General features: G+C 38.1%; 1 protein-coding gene across 9 annotated transcripts in view; it reads right to left on the reverse strand.

Moving 5' to 3' along the window:
• Nucleotides 1-208: 208 nt before the first annotated feature.
• LOC140466665 (mucin-5AC-like) overlaps nucleotides 209-19,838 on the reverse strand; it is a 161,935-nt gene continuing 142,305 nt past the window's right edge. For 8 of the 9 annotated variants that reach the window (XM_072562103.1, XM_072562100.1, XM_072562106.1 and 5 more), the window contains 13 exons: nucleotides 18,605-19,032; nucleotides 16,766-16,937; nucleotides 16,286-16,518; nucleotides 13,309-13,492; nucleotides 12,020-12,230; nucleotides 9,940-10,115; nucleotides 8,931-9,000; nucleotides 8,695-8,801; nucleotides 7,576-7,607; nucleotides 6,717-6,827; nucleotides 5,694-5,745; nucleotides 3,423-3,525; nucleotides 209-832 (listed from right to left, as the gene is read on the reverse strand). In XM_072562103.1, the coding sequence (XP_072418204.1) occupies nucleotides 574-832; nucleotides 3,423-3,525; nucleotides 5,694-5,745; nucleotides 6,717-6,827; nucleotides 7,576-7,607; nucleotides 8,695-8,801; nucleotides 8,931-9,000; nucleotides 9,940-10,115; nucleotides 12,020-12,230; nucleotides 13,309-13,492; nucleotides 16,286-16,518; nucleotides 16,766-16,937; nucleotides 18,605-19,032 (2,138 nt within the window). In that variant the 3' untranslated portion in view covers nucleotides 209-573. The remainder of the gene's footprint in view (nucleotides 833-3,422; nucleotides 3,526-5,693; nucleotides 5,746-6,716; nucleotides 6,828-7,575; nucleotides 7,608-8,694; nucleotides 8,802-8,930; nucleotides 9,001-9,939; nucleotides 10,116-12,019; nucleotides 12,231-13,308; nucleotides 13,493-16,285; nucleotides 16,519-16,765; nucleotides 16,938-18,604; nucleotides 19,033-19,838) is intronic. The other variant, XM_072562105.1, reaches the window with a different exon arrangement.

The following is a 19,838-nucleotide window of genomic DNA, read 5'->3' on the forward strand; positions in this document are numbered from 1 at the left end:
AAATAGAGTGGACGAACTGTGGCTTTGAAACCTTCTTCCACCGCAATCTTGAATATCTTTGATAATCCTCAGGTTAAAAACTCACCACTAATCATCTCTGTCTAATAACAATGCAGCTCTAGGTGACTACGTTATTTGAGCTTGATACCTGTAAATATTAGAAATTTGAAATATTTTGTTTTGTAAGTAATTGGAAGCAAAAATTCAGTCAGTCCTCAGCAGATTTTTTTTATTATCATTTCAAATCACATAAGTCCCAAATGCACAATAAGTACAGGACAGAATTGTAAATATTCCAACACCTCCCACCACAAAACCATACCCTTTATCGAAAACAAGATCCAGCATTTTTTTTAAAATAATTTTTCATGTTATGAAATTCAATTGAAAGAAATCAGTCAAGACAGCATGAGAATAAAATCAAAATCAGATTTGGAAAATTAAGTTGTTAAGATCATGCCATTTAGTTCAGTTGATCTGCTTGTTTTGAAACTAGGCTTTTGAGACTAGATAACGGCTTTTGGTATTTGTTTTTTATGTTTTGGTTTTTGGTTTTGCCTTTTTGTACTTGGGCTATGGCTTTCGGTACTTGGGCTTTGGCTTTCGGTACTTGGGCTTCGGCTTTCGGTACTTGGGCTTCGGCTTTCGGTACTTATTTATCATATTTTGGAATGTGTTTCCACAATCTTTGCATTTGCAGGACTTGATACTGATATATTCGACTCTCGTAATCTTTCCATTTTTACATTGCAGTTCCACTGACATGCTTTTGGTCTTGTCTTCATGGCAGCACTGGCAATCAGACTCCATGCGGTGCCTTTTGGGGTCATACCTAGAAACATAATTATACAAGACACATGATAAATGTGTTGACATATCAATGCAATGTGTAGTCACTAAGCTGCCTTTGACAGCACCTTCCAAGCCTGTGATCTACATAAACGTAAAAGGGCAAGGGCAGCAAACGCATGGGACCAACAGCATTTGAAACGTTCACTCTAAGCCACACAACATCCTCATTTGGAATTATATGGCCATTCCTTCCTTTGGTCATCGGTCAAAATCCTGGAATTCTATTCTTGACAGCAATGAAGCGTATCTACACCAGATCAACTATAGTTCAAGAATGGTGGTCACTATCATTTTCTCAGTCATAATTAGGAATGAACATCGAATGCTACCTAGCTCGTGACACATATCATAAAAGAATTAAAGAAGCTGTTTCTCGTGAATTATTATAAACAGAATATTACTGCCAGTGCCTTGACACCCATTATCTGCTGACCCATTTTGTCTCCTAATCTGCCAGCCTTGTGTTCAGCTCTCTCTATGACCTTACCTTTTTGTGTCTTCCTTTTAAACTCTTCCAACCCTACAATCCTCGGAGGTCTCTGTTCTTTTTCAAACCAGGCTTCTTGTGAATCCTAGATCTCCAGAATGTCATCATTCAGCTGAGTCAGCACAAAGTTCTGGGGTTCACTCCATATGCCTCTTTGGTGTTTGCTTCCCTCTCCTCCTCAAAGCCTATGTCTTTGATCAAGAGTTTGGCCAACTGTCTTAGTATCGCTATGCAACTTGGTGTCAAGCGTTTCTTTGGGAATGCTCCTACATCCAGCATGGGATATTGTTACTGACAAAAGGACCAATACCAATGTATGTGGCTGTAGAATATTGTTATTCCCACAACTATTAATGTTCCATTTTCTGTACTAATAAAATAGAAACTATTTCCACCTGTGTGGGCATTTACCCAATTGAGCTATGGTTGCCTTTACAGCTGTACAATTGTGACTTGGCATAATGAAGCATCCCACAGCTAGCTAACCCAACTGGGTTGTGTTGCAATTAGGGGAGAGAGGAACCTAGAGGCAGTGACCTACATTATTTTTGTGGAACCCAGACGTGCTCTCCTGAATCTACTTTTCCCTTACAAACTATTTCAACACATCATTTCCCTATTGCACCACCACATTTTCCAATGCAATCTGTTTACAGCACCATTCCAACCACTAGGCACTAAATATGTCTTTGGGTCCCCCTTTTGGCACCAATGAAGCTTCCACCTGAGACTCAGACATACAATGTAGAACCCGAAAGATATTCCTGGACAAAACAGCAGTGGGGTGATCACAGCACAGCAATTCTGTCACCTCCCTGAGTTTCCCAAATGTGTAATCAACACACAAAATATTTGAGATATCACCTCAAGGAAAACAATCTCTTCCTGTGCTATTCCATTGCCGTTGTTTACAGCTGAAGAAAATAAAAATTTTACCAAATAACAAAGCATTTTTTTTCTCATTGTGCATTCCTGACATATTTCCATACGAGGAGATTAACAATGAATCCTTGGAAGATAATGTGTCATATTGAGTGGTCAGGAGTTGGAAAAGGAAGAAATAGAAATGATTACTTTCCCCCATGTCATTTGTGTCAGAAACAATCACAACAGTTCTGAAAGGCACACGTTAAACTGATCGATTTAGACAATTAACTAAAGATGTAACTTTAGATACAGAAGCCAATGGTAAGCATTTTAACCTACAGTTGAAAAGCCGCAAATGATCCTCATGGGCTGTCTGAGTGGGGAAACAGAAGGTCACAGTGATAGTAATAACTAGGCTTCATCAATGCAATAACTGCTAACTTGATACCCAAAAGAAGACAGAGGTCAGTTGGAAGCTCTGGAAAATTGCGTGAATTATAGACTCCCGACCAGTTGCCAGGCACCAGGCAAATAGAGTGACTGTAACTGGAAGGTGAGGGAGGGGCACATTGCTAGGTTGGGTAGGAGGCTGATGGGGCTCTGTGGATTTGCAGGATACCTCAAGGAGGCTGAACACCCACATATATGCAAGTCTGACAGGAACTTGTCTTGTCATACACACGAAAAAGGGAATTTCCAAATTATCTGGAGTTACCACATTGGTCCCAAGCCCTGTTTGTGATTGGTGACGCAGATACAGACGGCATCTTTCTCTTTATCACAGTTTAAAGGGGCCAGGGAACTGATTTGAATATACAAATCATCAAATGTACACATTGGTTTGAAATCAGGAATGGAGTGGCTATTGTCTATCCGATTTCAACAATCTTCAAGCCACATTTCTGCTGCATGACAGAGATAAATTTCTCCTCAAAGCATTTGCTTATTATAAATTAATTTAAATGACAATGAGATCAGTGAAACAAATTATATTTAATCATAATCAGATGTAATAATAGATATAGACAGAAAAATGGGTGATCTTAGAGGGAATAGAGACTATAACATTAATGTTAACTTCTCATTGAAGGGAAAGGGGTTTAGTTTCACCTCCTCAGTTAGATGTGAACCCAGAATTCAGAAGTAAAATACAGCTTTTGAATGCATTGCAGTAATTATAGCCTTGTGTGTTTTAACATATCAAAACCCTGCTTACCGTGTAGCTGATGAACAATGCCCGAGACATTGTGTTGCTTCAAAAGTTGCTTCACAATATCCCCTTCTGATTGTTTCATTGAATTTATTAACTTTACATTCACCTAAGATAGGGAAAATAAATTACTGTGGGAGTTAGAATTAAGGAAGATTATTTAATCTACCTCAGCATAAGACACTTTCCTAAACTACAGTTAGTATAGGTGCAGGATACATAACTGCTCCTCATAAGATAATCCCGCCATGCTAAAGATCAGCCAAGTGAACTTCCTTCGGACTGTTTTGAATGCAAATATATCTTTCCTTAGATAAGAAGCCAAGGACTCTTCACATTATTTCATATGCGGTCTGACGAGTGTCTTGTAGAGTTTTCCTTATTATTATCTCAGTTCCCTTTGAAATATAAGTCAGTATTTCATTTGCCTTCCCTACCACCTCCTGAAGTTGTATGTCAGCTCTTTGAGATGAGGGCTACCAAATCCTTCTGTCCTACAGCTTTCTATAGTCTTTCTCCATTTTAGTAATATTCAGCTTTTCTATTCTTCCTGCCAAAGTGCATAGTCTCACATTTTCTAACATTAAATTCTATCTGCTAAGTTTATGCTCACTATATCCCTCTGTGAATTCCTTGTGTCATCCTCAGCACAAGCAATCCCACCAAGCTTTGTGTCCTCTGCAAACTTGGCTATAGTGCATTCACTTGCCTATTCACTTGTCATTGATATATATTGTGAATAATTGTGGCTCCATCACCACAGCAAACCACTAGTTACAGACTGTCATCCTGAAGTTGTTCCACTTATCCTAACTCCAGCTCTTTTGTTTATTAAAAACCCAACATAGAAAAATGAAGCAGATTCGATGGGCCATATGACTTACCTCTGCTTGTGCATCTTTAAGATAAAGTAGTCTGACAAACCCAAAAGTAACAGGAACACTTTTCTGATTACAAGTTCTTAATGTGACTCCCAACAGAAATACATTGAGCATCTTTAATTAGTGTCTGAAATGCATCCATTGTCGAACACAGAAACTGGCAGCTGCGCAAAACACATAGCATAGTTGCTGACTCCTGTATTGGCCTGTGACTGACTGGAAATCACCTGCAGATGCAACTAACAATCTATTAAAGTACATGATGTAGATTCACAATATGAAAGTCAAAATGTATGATGCTGGAAAAGCGCAGCAGGTCAGGAAATATCCAAGAAGCAGAAAAGTTGACGTTTCGGGCATATGCCCTTCATCAGAAATGTGGGGCAGGAGGAGCAGGAAGGGGGCTGAGAAAGAACTAGGAGGGGAGGTGGGGACTGGGTGAGGGCAGTTGGGAAGGCGATAGGTAGATATATGTAGGATTGTGATTGTGATAGGTCAGAACGGAGAGAGGTCAATTTCACCTCTCTCTTCTTCTTCTACCTTGGGACCTTCCAAACAGATGACATCAATGTCGGTTTCACCAGTTTCCACATCTCCCTTCCCCCCATCTCATCAGAGATCCAACCATATAATTCAACACTGGCCTCTTTAATCAGTCCTACCTGTCCATCTTCCTTCCCAGCAATCTGCTCTGACCTGTCAAAATCACCCCCCACTACATCCACCTATCGCTTTCCTGGCTACCTCTCCAAGTCCCACCTCCCCCGCCTATTTATCTCTCAGCCTCCTTCCACCTCCACAAACTTGATGAAAGACTTATGCCTAAAACATCGATACTCATGCTCCTCGGCTGCTGCATGACCTACTGTACTTTCCAGCACCACACTTTTCAACTCTGATCTCCAGCATCTGCAGTCCTCACCTTTTCCTAGTCACAATATGAAAGACTACCAATGCGATAAAATGCAAACAGAGCAACAGTATGAATAGACCCATATCCTAGAATGGAAATAACATTTCAGCAGTGAAAGGGAGTTGGAAATCTTCAACGTCATGCTAGAGTACATATTGAAAATGGAGATTAATTTGCATCAGATTGAAAGAATGCTGCCATTCCTTTTACAAAAAATACTCAAAACACACAGCAGGAAATATTCATATGTTCCCCTGATCAGAAGCCATCATTTCCACAGGGGTTTCTACCAAAGTTACGGTGGCTGATCAGGAAGAAATCTCTGGCAATAATATTTACAAACAGAAATTTGACTCTTGTTCAAGTTGATGCCACAGTTTTCAGCTATTCTAATTTTACACTCAAGTCTTAAATTTCAATAGATTTCAACAAATATTGTGACAAAGAACAATTAAAATTTATGTAAGCATGTTAAATGGGTACCTTGTGTTAATTGGCATGCAAAACAACAACGATTGAGGTAAACTCTGTCAGACTAAAAATAAATCAAGAAAATATTGAATCATTAGTATAGGTTGTTATTTCTAAAATATAAACAGCATATAATAAAAACAAATTCCTTTTTGAAATATTGTCATGTTTATTCGTATAACCATGCCATTTGCATTGTTATCTATTTTTCTTTTAATGGGATAAATTAAATGTAAGAACATACCTTAATACAACAACATATTGATAGACAGAATACATCTTACCTTAGACCTGATAGGCCCACAATATATTTATTTGACTTGCAATGAGAGTGATGGAAAACAGTACGGTCAGTGTAATACAGAATAGGAAACTTTATTGAAGGAATCAAAATAACACCAAATTGTTTTTTTTTAAATCAAAATACTAAACTTAATCTAACTAGGTAAAATTAGTTAAAAATCACACAACACCAGGTTATAGTCCAACAGAATTACTTGGGAATTACTAGCTTCCAAATAACCTGTTGGACTATAACCTGGTGTTGTGAGATTTTTAACCTAGTCCAACACTGGCATCTCCACTTCATAGATAAAATTCGTCTAAGTCAATAAATTTATCAAATTTATTAGCAGCTGATTTTTCACACTGCCTATTTTCCATTGATGTGGAAAATATGAAGATGATTTTAAATTTGAAACTAAATAAAAATGAAAGAGAGGCTCAAATGAGTTGCTGTTCCCAATTTGCTACCTGCCTGTCTGGTGGTGTTGGCACAGATCCATTTAAAATATTTCTCATGCCTGCAGGTGTTTGATGGGAGTCTGAGGGTGTTAAGTGAACTGGTAAGTTTGCTGAATAAATTAATTAAATTCAAAATGTAAACTGTTCATGCTGTTTATAAATACAGAGCCAGGGCTGTATTTAGAAGAGTTTCCTCAATTAAATGAACATTGTAATAGAATAATAATAACTAGAGTAATAGAAAAATACACAAAGGGGATGAGACACATGATAGTAATAATCACCACATACCTCAGGGCAGCTTTCATCCTGATTGCAGGACATATTTCTGATTACAATTCCAAACTCAGTACATATATATGAAATGCATGGATTATTGGCATCCTCCCATGCATCACCCTCCTGTGAGTGAAAGCACACAAATACAATAACGATATTGACATTTCATTTCCAGGCCCAACTGATACTTTGTCCATCGATTTAAGCTTTTGTGCTATTAATAGTGCAGAAAGGTTTTTTTTTTTAACTATTATCCTGAAAAATGATAATGCAGCACTTTGCCCATACTTATGCAACAGCATAAATTTATTGTGTGTCTGGCAAAATAAAGAAATAATATGGCATTGATATTATTCCCCATCTCTGGCCTCGGCAAAACAGAGGTGGGGCACTTTTGAACTACATTCACCAGGCTAACACATTGCAAAACTTTAAGAAGTTGTGCAATCAGGTGTATCCCTAATGCTGGTTTTTCCTATCATCTTTTTGTTCAATAAACTGGGGACAGAGTGAGGCATGCAGCCAAAAGCTCTTTTGGAGATATCCATACTTTATTGTGAAGTTGAAATTGTAAGATAGTGATATCAGAATGATCACAATTCTCTCTTTAATCATCTACTTCAATGACCCACAAAATAAAAAAAAGAACACAAATATAGAAACTTCATGTGTGATTGCGGTGCCAATATTATACAGTACGATTTCAACTTTAAAAGTTCTCAATTTACTTGAATCTGCATTGTAATACCATATGTTCTTGATAGATTTCCTCTTTTTATCACTCATTAATCTTAAAAGGCAGTTAAATAAGTAATTGATTCGGTCTACAAGTTTCTTAATAAAACCATTATCGGAGATTAGGAACACTCACCTTTCTTGGATGTCCAAACTGGTCACGGCAATCTAGAAAAAACAAAAGAAATTGTTTATTAATATGCTTGTTTTCATTGTAATATGCACACAAAACATTTGATTTATTGGTTAATTAGTGAAGTTCCTGTGAACTTGCTCAGTTTCTCAGAAACAAATTGGGTATCTTTTAATTGTTTGTTGTAACAGGCTGATTGTGCCATCTTTGAAGAGAATAAGAACAGTATTTTACACCATAACCTATTGACTTGTGTAATGGTTGTTGCAGCAACTGAAGAATCTCCACAATACTATTGACATGTTTTTTCTTTAACCTGTTTAGCTGCAAAGCCATTATAGGTATTGCGATTATCTTCATGCTAGGTATGGATGAGAACAGATATTTCTTGGATTTAAGGCACAATAATATTGGATGAATTCCTTTTTTAGTGTGGATTTCAACTACCCCAACTTTCTGATCTCCACCTTGTCCTAGTGAACAGTGCTCCTAAACAAAGGCCAAGAGACATTCCCAGAAATGTCAAAAATAAATTCATTTTTATTTCTAATTTGTACAAAAGGAAAGGAAACTAATATTCCTCCTCCTGTCACCCAAGCTCAGTTGCTAAATGTACCCAATTTGATCAGGCCTGAGCCAAATCATAGGTTCGACTTCAAGCCACTTGCAATTTGCAAATGTATGCTGTGTGCAGTCCCTGGGATTGAGGTCATAGGCCATGTCCAATGGGAGGCCAAAATTTATATATTGCTATAAAATTTAAAGGCCCCTTAATTCCTTAAGAAATCACATCAAGTATTATCTGGCAGAAGTGTGTGGAGAAGCAAGTCCCTCTGTTTTTAGTCAGGATGCACATAAAGTATTTCTGCCAGAAGTCTTCATGAGACAATTATTAAGGCAGCAAGATTGTGGGCAGACAAATATAACAGGGAGTGACCGACTGCATTTTTAAATAACTTTGTATAATCTTGAGCATTTTGCATTCCTATTCATTTGAGTTATATATTCTATCGAAGACACAAGTACTAAATCATGACTAAATCAGTCGTGTATTTTGTGCAGTGGTCCTTTTAACAAATTGATAAATAATGTCCATATGAGAAGAAAACCAAAATAACCTACTTTGACAAAAAGCAACACATCTGGATTTATCTTCAGATAGGAGCATTCCATCTGGACAAAAGCAACCTTCCTCAGTGGGAGTTAATGCCTCCCCAGCTATCAATGTACTGAAGAATAAAACATTTTATTCAAAGTTACGTTTGTAGCATTATGGACTTATTAATCATATCACAAATAATGGGTGCATTTAGATAACAGAGTTGAATTTTGTATTTGAATAGAGAAAACATACTTACGCATTCTTACACTGATCATCTTCCTTGCTTTGACATGGCTTGTACACAAAACCGTGGTTGCAGGTATAATCTTTAGTACAAAATAATATGTTAGATACAAACATAGGCAAAGTATCTGACTTTAAACATGGTATAACCAAATAAAGCCCTGCAAAGGTCAGCAAATGCCTAGCTTGTTTGGTAGAGTGTGACTTTTACCAGGAATGGTTTTAGCACTACAACAGATAAACAGACAGAAATATGTTGTAGGTTTATCATAAACAGTTACCAAAAGAGATTTATTAACAATGTAGACTATGAAGTAGGTAGTGTATAGTAGACACAGGTTTCCTGAGACCTAGAACCCTGCCATCAGACTCAAATGGGAATCAAAACCTCGTAAACAGTGCGGAGCATAGTCCCTCATCTGTGTTAGCCGCTGAATTGGTCAGTTAGTGATCAGAGGCAGGTTCACCATCCAATGAAAAGACACTGAATAGATCTTCAAAGCATGACAGTCAAAAAGGAAATTTTCAAGAAGTTGGCCTGCAGCTATTGTCATAGTCTGGTCCAGTTTGCCTCCTTCAATGGCTCTCAAGAAGACTTTAATAACTCAAATAGTCTACCTTTGGTCAGAGCTCTGATCTACAAGAGAGGTAAGAGTAATGGGGGTGTGGGGGGAGAGGGAGGTGGGAAAGTAAAGTTAATGCCACAAGCTGTTCAGTGATTGGAGGAGGCTCAAATGAGCCGAATGGCCTACAGTTGCTCCAATTCCTTATGATCTCGCATCACACAGATAACACTCCAATCATCATAAAATTGTTCCCATTTTGGGGCTTTTATTGTCTCTATAAATTTAACACAAAATTTTCTGACTACATATTTGTACAAAATCAGAATCTCACTGTCACCATTTTAGTTACTAAAAATAGTTTGGTTAGTTTTCATCTTGTTGAACAGCTCCTGTACGTGGAAGAAATCCTTTGCATTTTTAATGGACTTGGCCAATATCCAAAATTCTAATACTTACTGCATATGCCGTTGGTGAAAGGCCTCCAGTCAACACATACGCCAACACTTGCACAGGCCGAAGCAGCAGCTTCCAAGCTGGTACAGTCAATTGTAGAATTTATCACACAATGGTCAAAGGTACAAGTCTTGAAGTACTTATTGAGGTTGATCTTTTCTCTGCATTGTTTAAATGGCCTACATAATGAAAAATAGATGACTTAAAATTAATTTAAAGTGCAAAATAGCATCTCAATTACATTTCTGTATAGAGACTAATACATTCATATTGTTTTCTCTTACTTTCTATTGTAATTTAATTCTTGTGAAAAATTTGTGATCCATTAGATCACTTTGAGATGCAGGTCTTAACTTCGCAGCAACCAGATCTTTCTGAAGATAAAACATTTTCAAAACAAGGCAAAAACCAGGGGTGTGAAACTAGGTGAATTGCTCTTGCAGAGAGGAGTCTAGGATACGATAGGCTAAATGGCCTCCTTCCATACTGTAACTATGTTATTTCACATTTCTGAAGCAGGTGGGACATGAACTGAGCCCAAAATTCAGATTCTATTCACCATAATGTGATACAGAGGCAGCGATTGCTACAAATACTAAAAGAGACCAATGGTAGAACCAGGACGAATTGATCCATCAGCCTTATTTGTTTATTGCCAGTGATTTATTGGCAGCAAGCATGACCCTACAAACAAATTGCTGATCATGGGTTGGGGCAGGTAACATGAAAGATCAATCATTGGAACACCAGCCAATATTAGCAGATAATTCCAAGAGAAGGAGCAAGTTACCAGGGTACAATTAAATACACATCAGAGATCTGAGCTGTTGTATTTTGGTAAGGCAAACGAGGCAGGATTTGTACAGTTCATGTTAGGGCACTAAGGAGTGTTGCTGAACAAAGATCTGGGGGTGCAGGTGTATACTTTCTTGAAAGTGGAATTGCAGGTAGATAGGGTGCTGAAGGTATTTGGCACACTTGCCTTCAATTGGTCATGTCATGTTGGGATGTCATGTTATGGCTGTATAGGACATTAGTGAGGCCACTTTTGGAATACTGCCTTCAATTCTGGTCTCCCTTCTATAGAATTGATATTGCTAAACTTGAAAGGGTTCAGAAAAAGGTTTACAAGGATGTTGCCAGGATTGGAGGGTTTGAGCTGTAGGGGGAGGCTGAATAGGCTGGGGCTGTTTTCCCTGGAGCGTCGGAGGCAGAGGGGTGACCTTATAGAGGTTTATGAAATTATGAGGGGCGTGGATAGGGTGAATAGCCAAGGTCTTTTTCAAGGTAAGGGAGTCCAAAACTAGAGGGTATAGGTTTAAAGTGAAACAGGAAAGATTTAAAAGGGACCCAAGAGGCAACGTTTTCACACAGAGGATGCATGTATTGTTCGAGCTGCCACAGGAAGTGGTGGATGCTGTTACAATTACAACTTTTAAAAGTCATCAGGATGGGCACATGAATTGGAAGGGTTTAAAGAGAAATGGGCCAAATGCTGGCAAATGGGACTAAACCATATCTGGTTGGCATGGATGCGTTGGACCTAAGGATCAGTTTCCATAATATATAACTCTATATTAGACATTGACAGACAGGGCAATGCACGCCCTTGCCACTCTCTGAGTAAAGAACCTGCCTCTGATGTCTGTCTTAGGACCACCTTTGTAGCTGACGATTAGTTTGTCACAATCCTGGATCTCCCTTCCGAACAGGACTTGTGGATGAACCTGCACCAGAGTGTTGGTATTACTGCAGCTGAATAGATATTTTTCAAAGAATCTGTTTTGCAATCTTATTATGTATCTCTGGAATAGATGGGCTTGAACCGAGGCCTCCTATCTCAGAGGTGGGGACACTATCATTATGCAACAAAAGCCCCTGCAGTAGTCTATGAAGGCAGCTCACCACTATCTACCCAAGGGAAGTTTAGGAATGGGCAATAAATGCTGGTCTTGACAAGAACATTAACATTCTGTGAACAAAGTAAAATTTGGTGAAAATATAGAATATAAATGGCAGTGTAAGTCATTTTTTTCAATTATTACAGCAAAAGAAATGAAATATGAAGAATGAATTCACTTACTGGCTTTGAATAAGATCACAGATTGTTTTTTCAGGTTTGCATGTTGGAGGAGGGGGAATTGGGGTACAAGGCACATTTGTAGGAGCTGATTGACAGTAAGGCTTTCTGGAATCTTGAACTCTCCAATCAAATGCAGTTCTGTGACAGCAGTCATTTGGCTCAGCCTTTCCATTCTTTCTTATGCATTGGGGTGGGGAGTGTGAACAGGATCCTAAAATCAGAAAAACAAAGGAATTGCATTAAGTACCAATCAAAACTTACGACATTTACCAATGACATTTTGTTTATTTTTTTGGTTTATCGACAATCTCAGAGTGTCTTTTGCTAGGCCACTAGTTATTGTCCATCCCTATAAACCTTGAGAAGGTAGTGGGGAGTCCACAGCAGAGCTTGGGGTGAGGGTACACCAGCAGTGCTTTAGGAAGGGAGTTCCTGGACATGGACCCAGAGACAGAGAAGACACCACAATATAGTTCCAAGTCAGATGGTAAGTGGCTCTGAGGGGAGCTTAAAAGGTGATTGTGTTCCTGGGCAGCAATTACTCTTGACCGTCTCAGTCTTAGAGATCACAGGTTTGAGATTCTGTTGAAGAAAGCTCTAGGTATTTTTGCTCATCTTGTAGCCAGTACACATTGAGCCACTCTTTGTCTCAATGGTGGTTAAAAGGTTGCCATAATCTTACCAAACCATAGAACTACTCTCTCATTAGAGTTAGATGAGTAGTGGTGGTTTAACCTGAGGGTCACTATGCCTCAGGCAGGGAGCGTGGCTGAGGAGATTCCTTCATGGTGGAGGAGGTGAATGTTTGAGGGCGAATGTTTGTGGTGGTAGATGAGTTAACAATCAAATGGGTTGCTTTGTAGTGGATGGTGTCAACTTTTTGAGAGTTGCTAGAGCTGCACTCATACAGCAAGTATTCCATCACCCTCCCCTCTTGTGCCTTGTAGATGGTGGATGGGGAATCACAGACTCAAGAGATGAGTTACTGGTGACAAAATTCCAAACCTCTGACCTGTCTTGCAGCCACAATCTCCACATGGCTGATTGAGTTCAGTTACTGCTCAATACTAACCCAAGAACATTGGCTCAATAATGATGCTGCCATTGAATGTCAAGGAGAGGTGGTTAAATGGTCTCTTCTTGGAGATAGTCAATGCCTGGCACTTGTTGAACCAGCTTCAGTGAGAGAAGTTAGTTATTTCCCCTTGATATTCAATGGCATTATTATCCCTGAATCCAATCTTATCGATATATAAAGTTATATAATTGCACGTAATCAGTACACATACCACATTGGCCTTGAGTGTTGTCAAGAAAGTATTGTTCTGGTACCCTGATTTTAAAGGCATTAGGGTAAGCAGTAATAGTTGTTCGAATACCAGGAATAGAAATATATGTGCTGATGCCCAGTTTAGTAATGATAAAGTCATTTGCATTGTAGGGAGGATTCACATTATTTCCGTTGACAGTTAACTGTGAAAAAAAAACACATCTTTGAAATCTGTCCCAAACCACAAAGCATTTGTATGTTGTAATTAATTTCTAATTTGAAACTTTTTTAAACTAAAAGGACATTTAAGCTGTTTTTATTTCTCTGCTATTTTGGTGTTTTGTTTGTCTCAGAGTTATTTTACATTGTTCAGGTTACAGGAGCTCAGGATGGTCCCATTGACGAATATACTATCTGCTCCCCAGAGCAGCAGGTGAATTTGGTCTCTATTGCTCAAGTCTCTCTCTCTCTCTCTCTTTTGCTACCCAAAAGAAGTTTCACTCAGTGGGCTTGGATAATCTTGAAACTAAGAAACCATTATCCTCCCAATAAAATATTGATTATAGATTTACAAAGTGATGGAAGTGTTACGGCACAGAAGGAGGAGGTTCAGCCTCTCTTGCCTGCACTAGATCATTAAATGAACATCATTACAAAGTACCAATCACCTGCTTTCTGCCCCATGACTTTGCATATCATTTTTATCCAAACAATCTTACAATGTCCACTTGAATGCTGCAATTAAACCTGTCTCCTCCCGACAGTACATTATTTAATCCACCTATCGCTGAGTGAAAATGTTTTTCCTCGCTTCACCCTGGCTTTTTCTTTTGCAAATCATCCTAAATTTATGCCCTCTTGTTCCTTTTACCATTGGGAACAGTTTCTACCTATTTGTTCTGTGTGGCCCACTTGTGATTTTGAGAATCTCTATCAGATCTTCTCTTTGCCTTCTTCCCTCCAGGAATTACAGTCACAACTTCTTCAATCTAGCATAACTGAGTTTCCTTTTCCCAGGAACAATTCTAGTGAATCGTTTCTGCACTCTCTCCAATGCATTCACATCCTTCCAACATTGTGTTGCCCAGAATTATTCACAATTTCCAACTAACATCTAAAAAGTGCATTATGCAAGTTCAATATCACCTCCTTGCTCTTGTACTCTTTGCTTCTCTTAATAAAGCAGAGGATACTGCAAACACTACTTCTCTCTCTACTTACTCTGCCACTTTCAATGATCAATGCACATACCTGCTCCCTCTACTCCTGCACCTCCTTTTTATACACTCATTCCTCCATATCCACATGGTTCTGTTCCTGAGAAACATTTTGTGAATGATGACATTCACAAGTTTGGAGCTCAAGTTAAAAATAGGTTAATAATTGCAGATACACTACTTTTGCTTGCAGATGTTGATTTTTGTTGTTACTTTTTTTGGGGTGCAGATAGGTGAATTCAGGATTCATGATTTTGCAGGTACGGAGGATTTACTGTATTATCTTTAAATTTTCTTCCTGCCAAAATGTGTCACCTCACATATATCTGCATTTCACCTGACGAGGGAACAACGCTCCAAAAGCTTGTGATTTCTAATAAACCTGGTGGACTATAACCTGGTGTTGTGTGACCTCTGACTATGTTCAACCCAGTCCAACACAGGCACCTCCACGTCACAACAATAAGTACGCCATCATTTCTATTCAAAAAAGTACACGTTTGGCTGTTTTTTTTCTAGTTCATGGTGGGTGAGTTCAGAACTAAGGAGGACTGGTTAAAAACTTGGTGTGGAGAACTTTGAAAAAATCTGAAGTTTGAGAGATTTTGGAACTCCTTGCCTTATAAGGCTGTGGAGACATGATCAGTTGTTAAAACAGAGGTAAACAGATTCTTATTAAGCAAGGAATCAAAGGTTATTGAGAGTAGGTGAGAACATGGAATTCAAACCCAAATAGATCAGCCATAACCTTATTAAATGGTAGAACAGACTCAAATTCTTAATTTTATGTATGTATGTTGTTTGGAGCACAGTCCAAAAGCCTCATTTGTCTACATAACAGTAATAATATTTCAGAAGTATTTCATTAGCTGTGTAGCATCTTAAGATGATCTGCATATGTAAGTAGTGAATAAAATGGAAAATGAAACGGAATACAATCTTGTCAAATGACAAAAATGTTCAAAGTAATAACAAAATAAATAATAAATTAAAATTTAGAAAGGTAAAATTTCAGAAGTATACATTGTAGTTAGGTAATGACACACAGACGACAAGCAACATGAATTCGACTGGGACAACACTACCATTATAGGGCAAGCCAAACAGAGAACAGCCAGGGAATTCCTAGAGGCATGGCACTCATCCACAGACTCTATCAACAAACACATCGACCTGGACCCAATATACCGGCCACTACAGCGGACAGCTCAAACTGACAACCGGGAGCGGCAGAGACAGGCCACTATAAATGCCGGAGGAAACAGCACAGAGGCGCTTCACAGGAGGCTCCCAAGCACTGAGGCTGTCACCTAGACAGGGGACGAAACGTTTGCAAGACAAATTCCCAGCTCAGTGAACAGAACCACAACAACAGTTAGGCTGATCATTTGGAAATCCATGAAGAAGTCCATTCTGCCAGCCAGGGATTAGGACAGGTGCTTAGCAAGTACTAATAATTTTTATACTAATATTATCTTCCACAAAACTAATGAAAGTAAACAGATAGGATTTGAAGGGTGAAAGGAATCATAAGAATATGGAAGATGGAATGGTGAACTGTGTAGAGCAGAAGGGATGGGGACGGTTACATTCATAGATTGATGTGTCTCCGTAGGATTTTTCACTGAAAGTTAGGGCAATGGTTGGTTCACAGGCAATGAGTGTATTAGTTAATGGATGTATCATCCTTACTTAAGCTATATATTGGTTGGTTTTACTGGTATAATAAGTATAATAAATTGTCAATCTAGTTTCACAATAGAATATTAAAGCACTTACCACATATGTTCCTCCAGTTGAAATATGTACAACATTTCCATTGTAAGAAATAATTAGGCCCCTTGGACAAGACTTCTTTACAAATGAGAAGCAAAAATAATTATCCAATAGAATAGAGAAATTGTATTTTGGAACCCGTTCTTCCACCAGTGTGTATGTACAGTTCTCAAAGAAGTCATACCATGTACCATCAAATGTGCTATAGTGTGGGTCTCCCCATATTTCACATTCACCTAAAATTAAATCAAAAACAGAATTTCAGAGGATTATTAGTGCTTTGGAGTAATATTACTGCCCATGACCCATCCTGCCTGGTTTTCCTTTCCATTGATATCAATTGAAAGGAAAATTCGCAGGAATGTACGATAAGCAATGAAACTAGCCTGTCCATGTTATGGCCCACACAAAGCTGAAAACTGTTGCCATCATTTTAAACAATAATCAAAATGACAGCAATTTGAACAAGTCAGTGATACTCACAGTCACATTCCCATTTCTCACAACATCCATCTGCAGTGTGAACTTTCACAGGCTCAATGTTGTTGATACATTTTGGTTTAATTAATGTAGGACAGGTAATTTGATCCAGTTTAAAAGTATCTCCTTTGATGCAAGTAATCATTGTGCAGTTTTCCTTCCATGTCTCCAAGCACTAAAAAGAAAATTAAAAACAAATTCATCACTCTAACATTGACCTGTTCAATGCAGGTAAACATATAAAGGTGAAAGTAATCAGTATTTAATGCAAACAATTTATCTTTTAAGTAAACAATCTTTATTTCATAACAACTGGAAAAATCGCTTCACTGAATCAGTAAACTGATAAGTTTTAGCTTTCCAGAATTTTGCAGATAAGTTTCGTTTAATAATTTATTGTTGCTTTATCAATCAGTCACCAATACAATCTGTCCATGACAATATTGGTAGGGGTGTACAGTCTTTGAGAAGATCAATCCCATGTTACTTTGATGTTGTGTGGCATTACTACCATGCTGAATGGGATTGACTTCAATCAGCTATAGCATTACAAGGCTGGTATCTATGAGGCAATATGATCCATCAACAGCTGTTAAATTATATTCAAACACAATCTGCAATCTCATCGCGCATTATGTCCCCAATTGGCCATTGCCATCAAGCCAGGACATCAACCTTAGTTCAATGAAGAATGCAGTTGAGCATGCCAAACATGTGTAAAATTGAGGTGGGAAACTAGTTAAGCTCCAACACTGGATTATTTTGTGCAAACTGCATAAGCAGTAAGGAACATGACAGGGCTAAGTGATTATATAACCAATGGATAAGATCTATGCTCTGCAATCCCAGCAACATCCAGTCCTGAAGAACTAATAGGAGAAGGAGGAGCAGGAGGAGCCATATACAATCCGATCCCCAGTGATGGGATTGCCCAGAATATCACTGCAAAAACAATGTTGAAGCATTTGTATTCAACTTTATATAAGTTAGGAAATGTGGAAATTTGGAATTAATGTGCACACATGTATTATTCCACTGAGCATAAAAATAGGATTTATTAAAACAAATATTTTGAAGAGAATGTTATAAGTCGTCATATATTCTGCTGTTGTGCCACAGGTGAATCAGATACATAACCATACTGAACAAAATTCATTCAGTTGGCTTGTGCTAAGTCCATATGCTGTCTCATTGAAACTATCATACCAATACTCGTGGCATCATTTCACACGTGCCATTCTTGGCAGTGATCATTGATATTCCAATCATGATTTAATTTTATGCAACTATTAAGAGTACACACTCAGATTTCATATGTGATTCTCAGTTGATGAGACTTGCTGTTGGAAATGTGTACATTTACAGGATCAATTCAGAATGTGCCATGTTTTGTATATTTTTGGAAATGTAACTAAGTGTCAATTAATGTCCAGACACAGTTACATTTTAGGTTTGACCATAACTTTCGTAGAAGTAGTTACATCTATTTGGTGCCATATTTCTCCTATCTGTTACTACACATGGCTTTATACTTGGTAGAGTCTAAAGACCAAGAGATGAAGACACTCTGAAGTCTATGAAAATAGCTGCAATGTTCCATCGTTGGGTGATTACAATAAAACATTTAATTTTGTTGTGTCTTGTCTCACCAGAAATATGAGCTTTGAATTATTGTCATGATTTGCCAGAGGGAAATTCCATTGCCACTGGATTATTTCCTAATCGAAAACTTGTGCCCAATTTGAAACATCCTGTAGATCTCTTAACATGATAAAACCTATTGACTCAAGTGTTCACTCAAGATATTCTTTACATTAGAAAAAATGAATCATATTTACTTACCTCCCTTGGTGGGTTTGAATTGCACCGACAAGATTCTAGAGGTTCCTCTGTGAGATGGATAATTGGAGACTCATAGACTGTAGAATGTATTATAGGCACAATGGCTGTGGATGTAATTTGTGATGTTAATATTGGCTCACAGCACACCCTAATTCTATAATCCAAACACATGAGGTGATTCTTCGGTGTCTGTTCATTGTAATTACAAATCAGTCCTTTGTTTATATCACAAGAAACATTATCCTTTGTTTCACTTATTGGTCGTTGTGGGAACTTGACAGCTTCACAAGCAATGTCATTTATTTGGTAAGGGGAGAAAGGACACAGTTTATAGCGAATTGTCTCCAATAACTCAGAATCCCCTTTGTTCTGAATAGTTGGTGTATTTTCATTAAACCAAGGTGACCATATACCATTGCAATATGGTTCTGTGAAATAAAAGGAGACAAGCTTATTAACTTTGTCATAAACAAAAACATTTAAGCAGAAATTCAGAGAGAGGACACAGTGATATCTAAATCTTGGCTTTGAATCTAGCTCATAGTGAGTTAGAGGAAAACCATATTTCTCTTGTAGCTGGAAGAATCCTGTGTAAAAGAGTTCAGGTTATATCAACTCAATTCTTTAATGAGTATATCTTCACATGAAATAAGACAATTCAGTATGAACTGGCAATCTCATTGAAACATGCAATGAGAATTATAACTACTGAAAACAAATCAAATTTCAAATCAGCAATGAAGGTAGTCCTATTTTGAGTTTGGCACAATTATACTTTGCTGGAGTAGAATCATACAGACAAAGCACAGAATCAGACTGTTCAATCCAACCATAATCCCAAACTAGATTAGTCCCACCTGCCTATAGCTCACCAAATATTTCTTATTCACGTACTATCCAAATGTCTTTGAAACACTGTAACTGCACCACATCCATCACTTCCTCTGGATGTTCATTCTACGCAAGACCATTCTCAGTCTAAAAATGTTGCTCGTCATGTCTTTTTTAAAATCTTTCTCCCCTCATCTTAAAAATATGCCACCTTAGTCTTGAAATCCCCCATCCTAGGGAAAAGGTACCTGTTATTCACCTTATCTATACTCATGATTTTATAAACCTCTATGAGGTCACCTCGCAACCTCCCACTCTCCCTTGAAAAGTATTCCAGCCTTGCCAGCCTCTCTTTGTAACTCAAGCCCTCCATTTCTGGAAACATCCTGCTAAGTCTTTTCTG

Source organism: Chiloscyllium punctatum, chromosome 44 (assembly GCF_047496795.1).
Source record: "Chiloscyllium punctatum isolate Juve2018m chromosome 44, sChiPun1.3, whole genome shotgun sequence".
Taxonomy (NCBI): domain Eukaryota; kingdom Metazoa; phylum Chordata; class Chondrichthyes; order Orectolobiformes; family Hemiscylliidae; genus Chiloscyllium; species Chiloscyllium punctatum.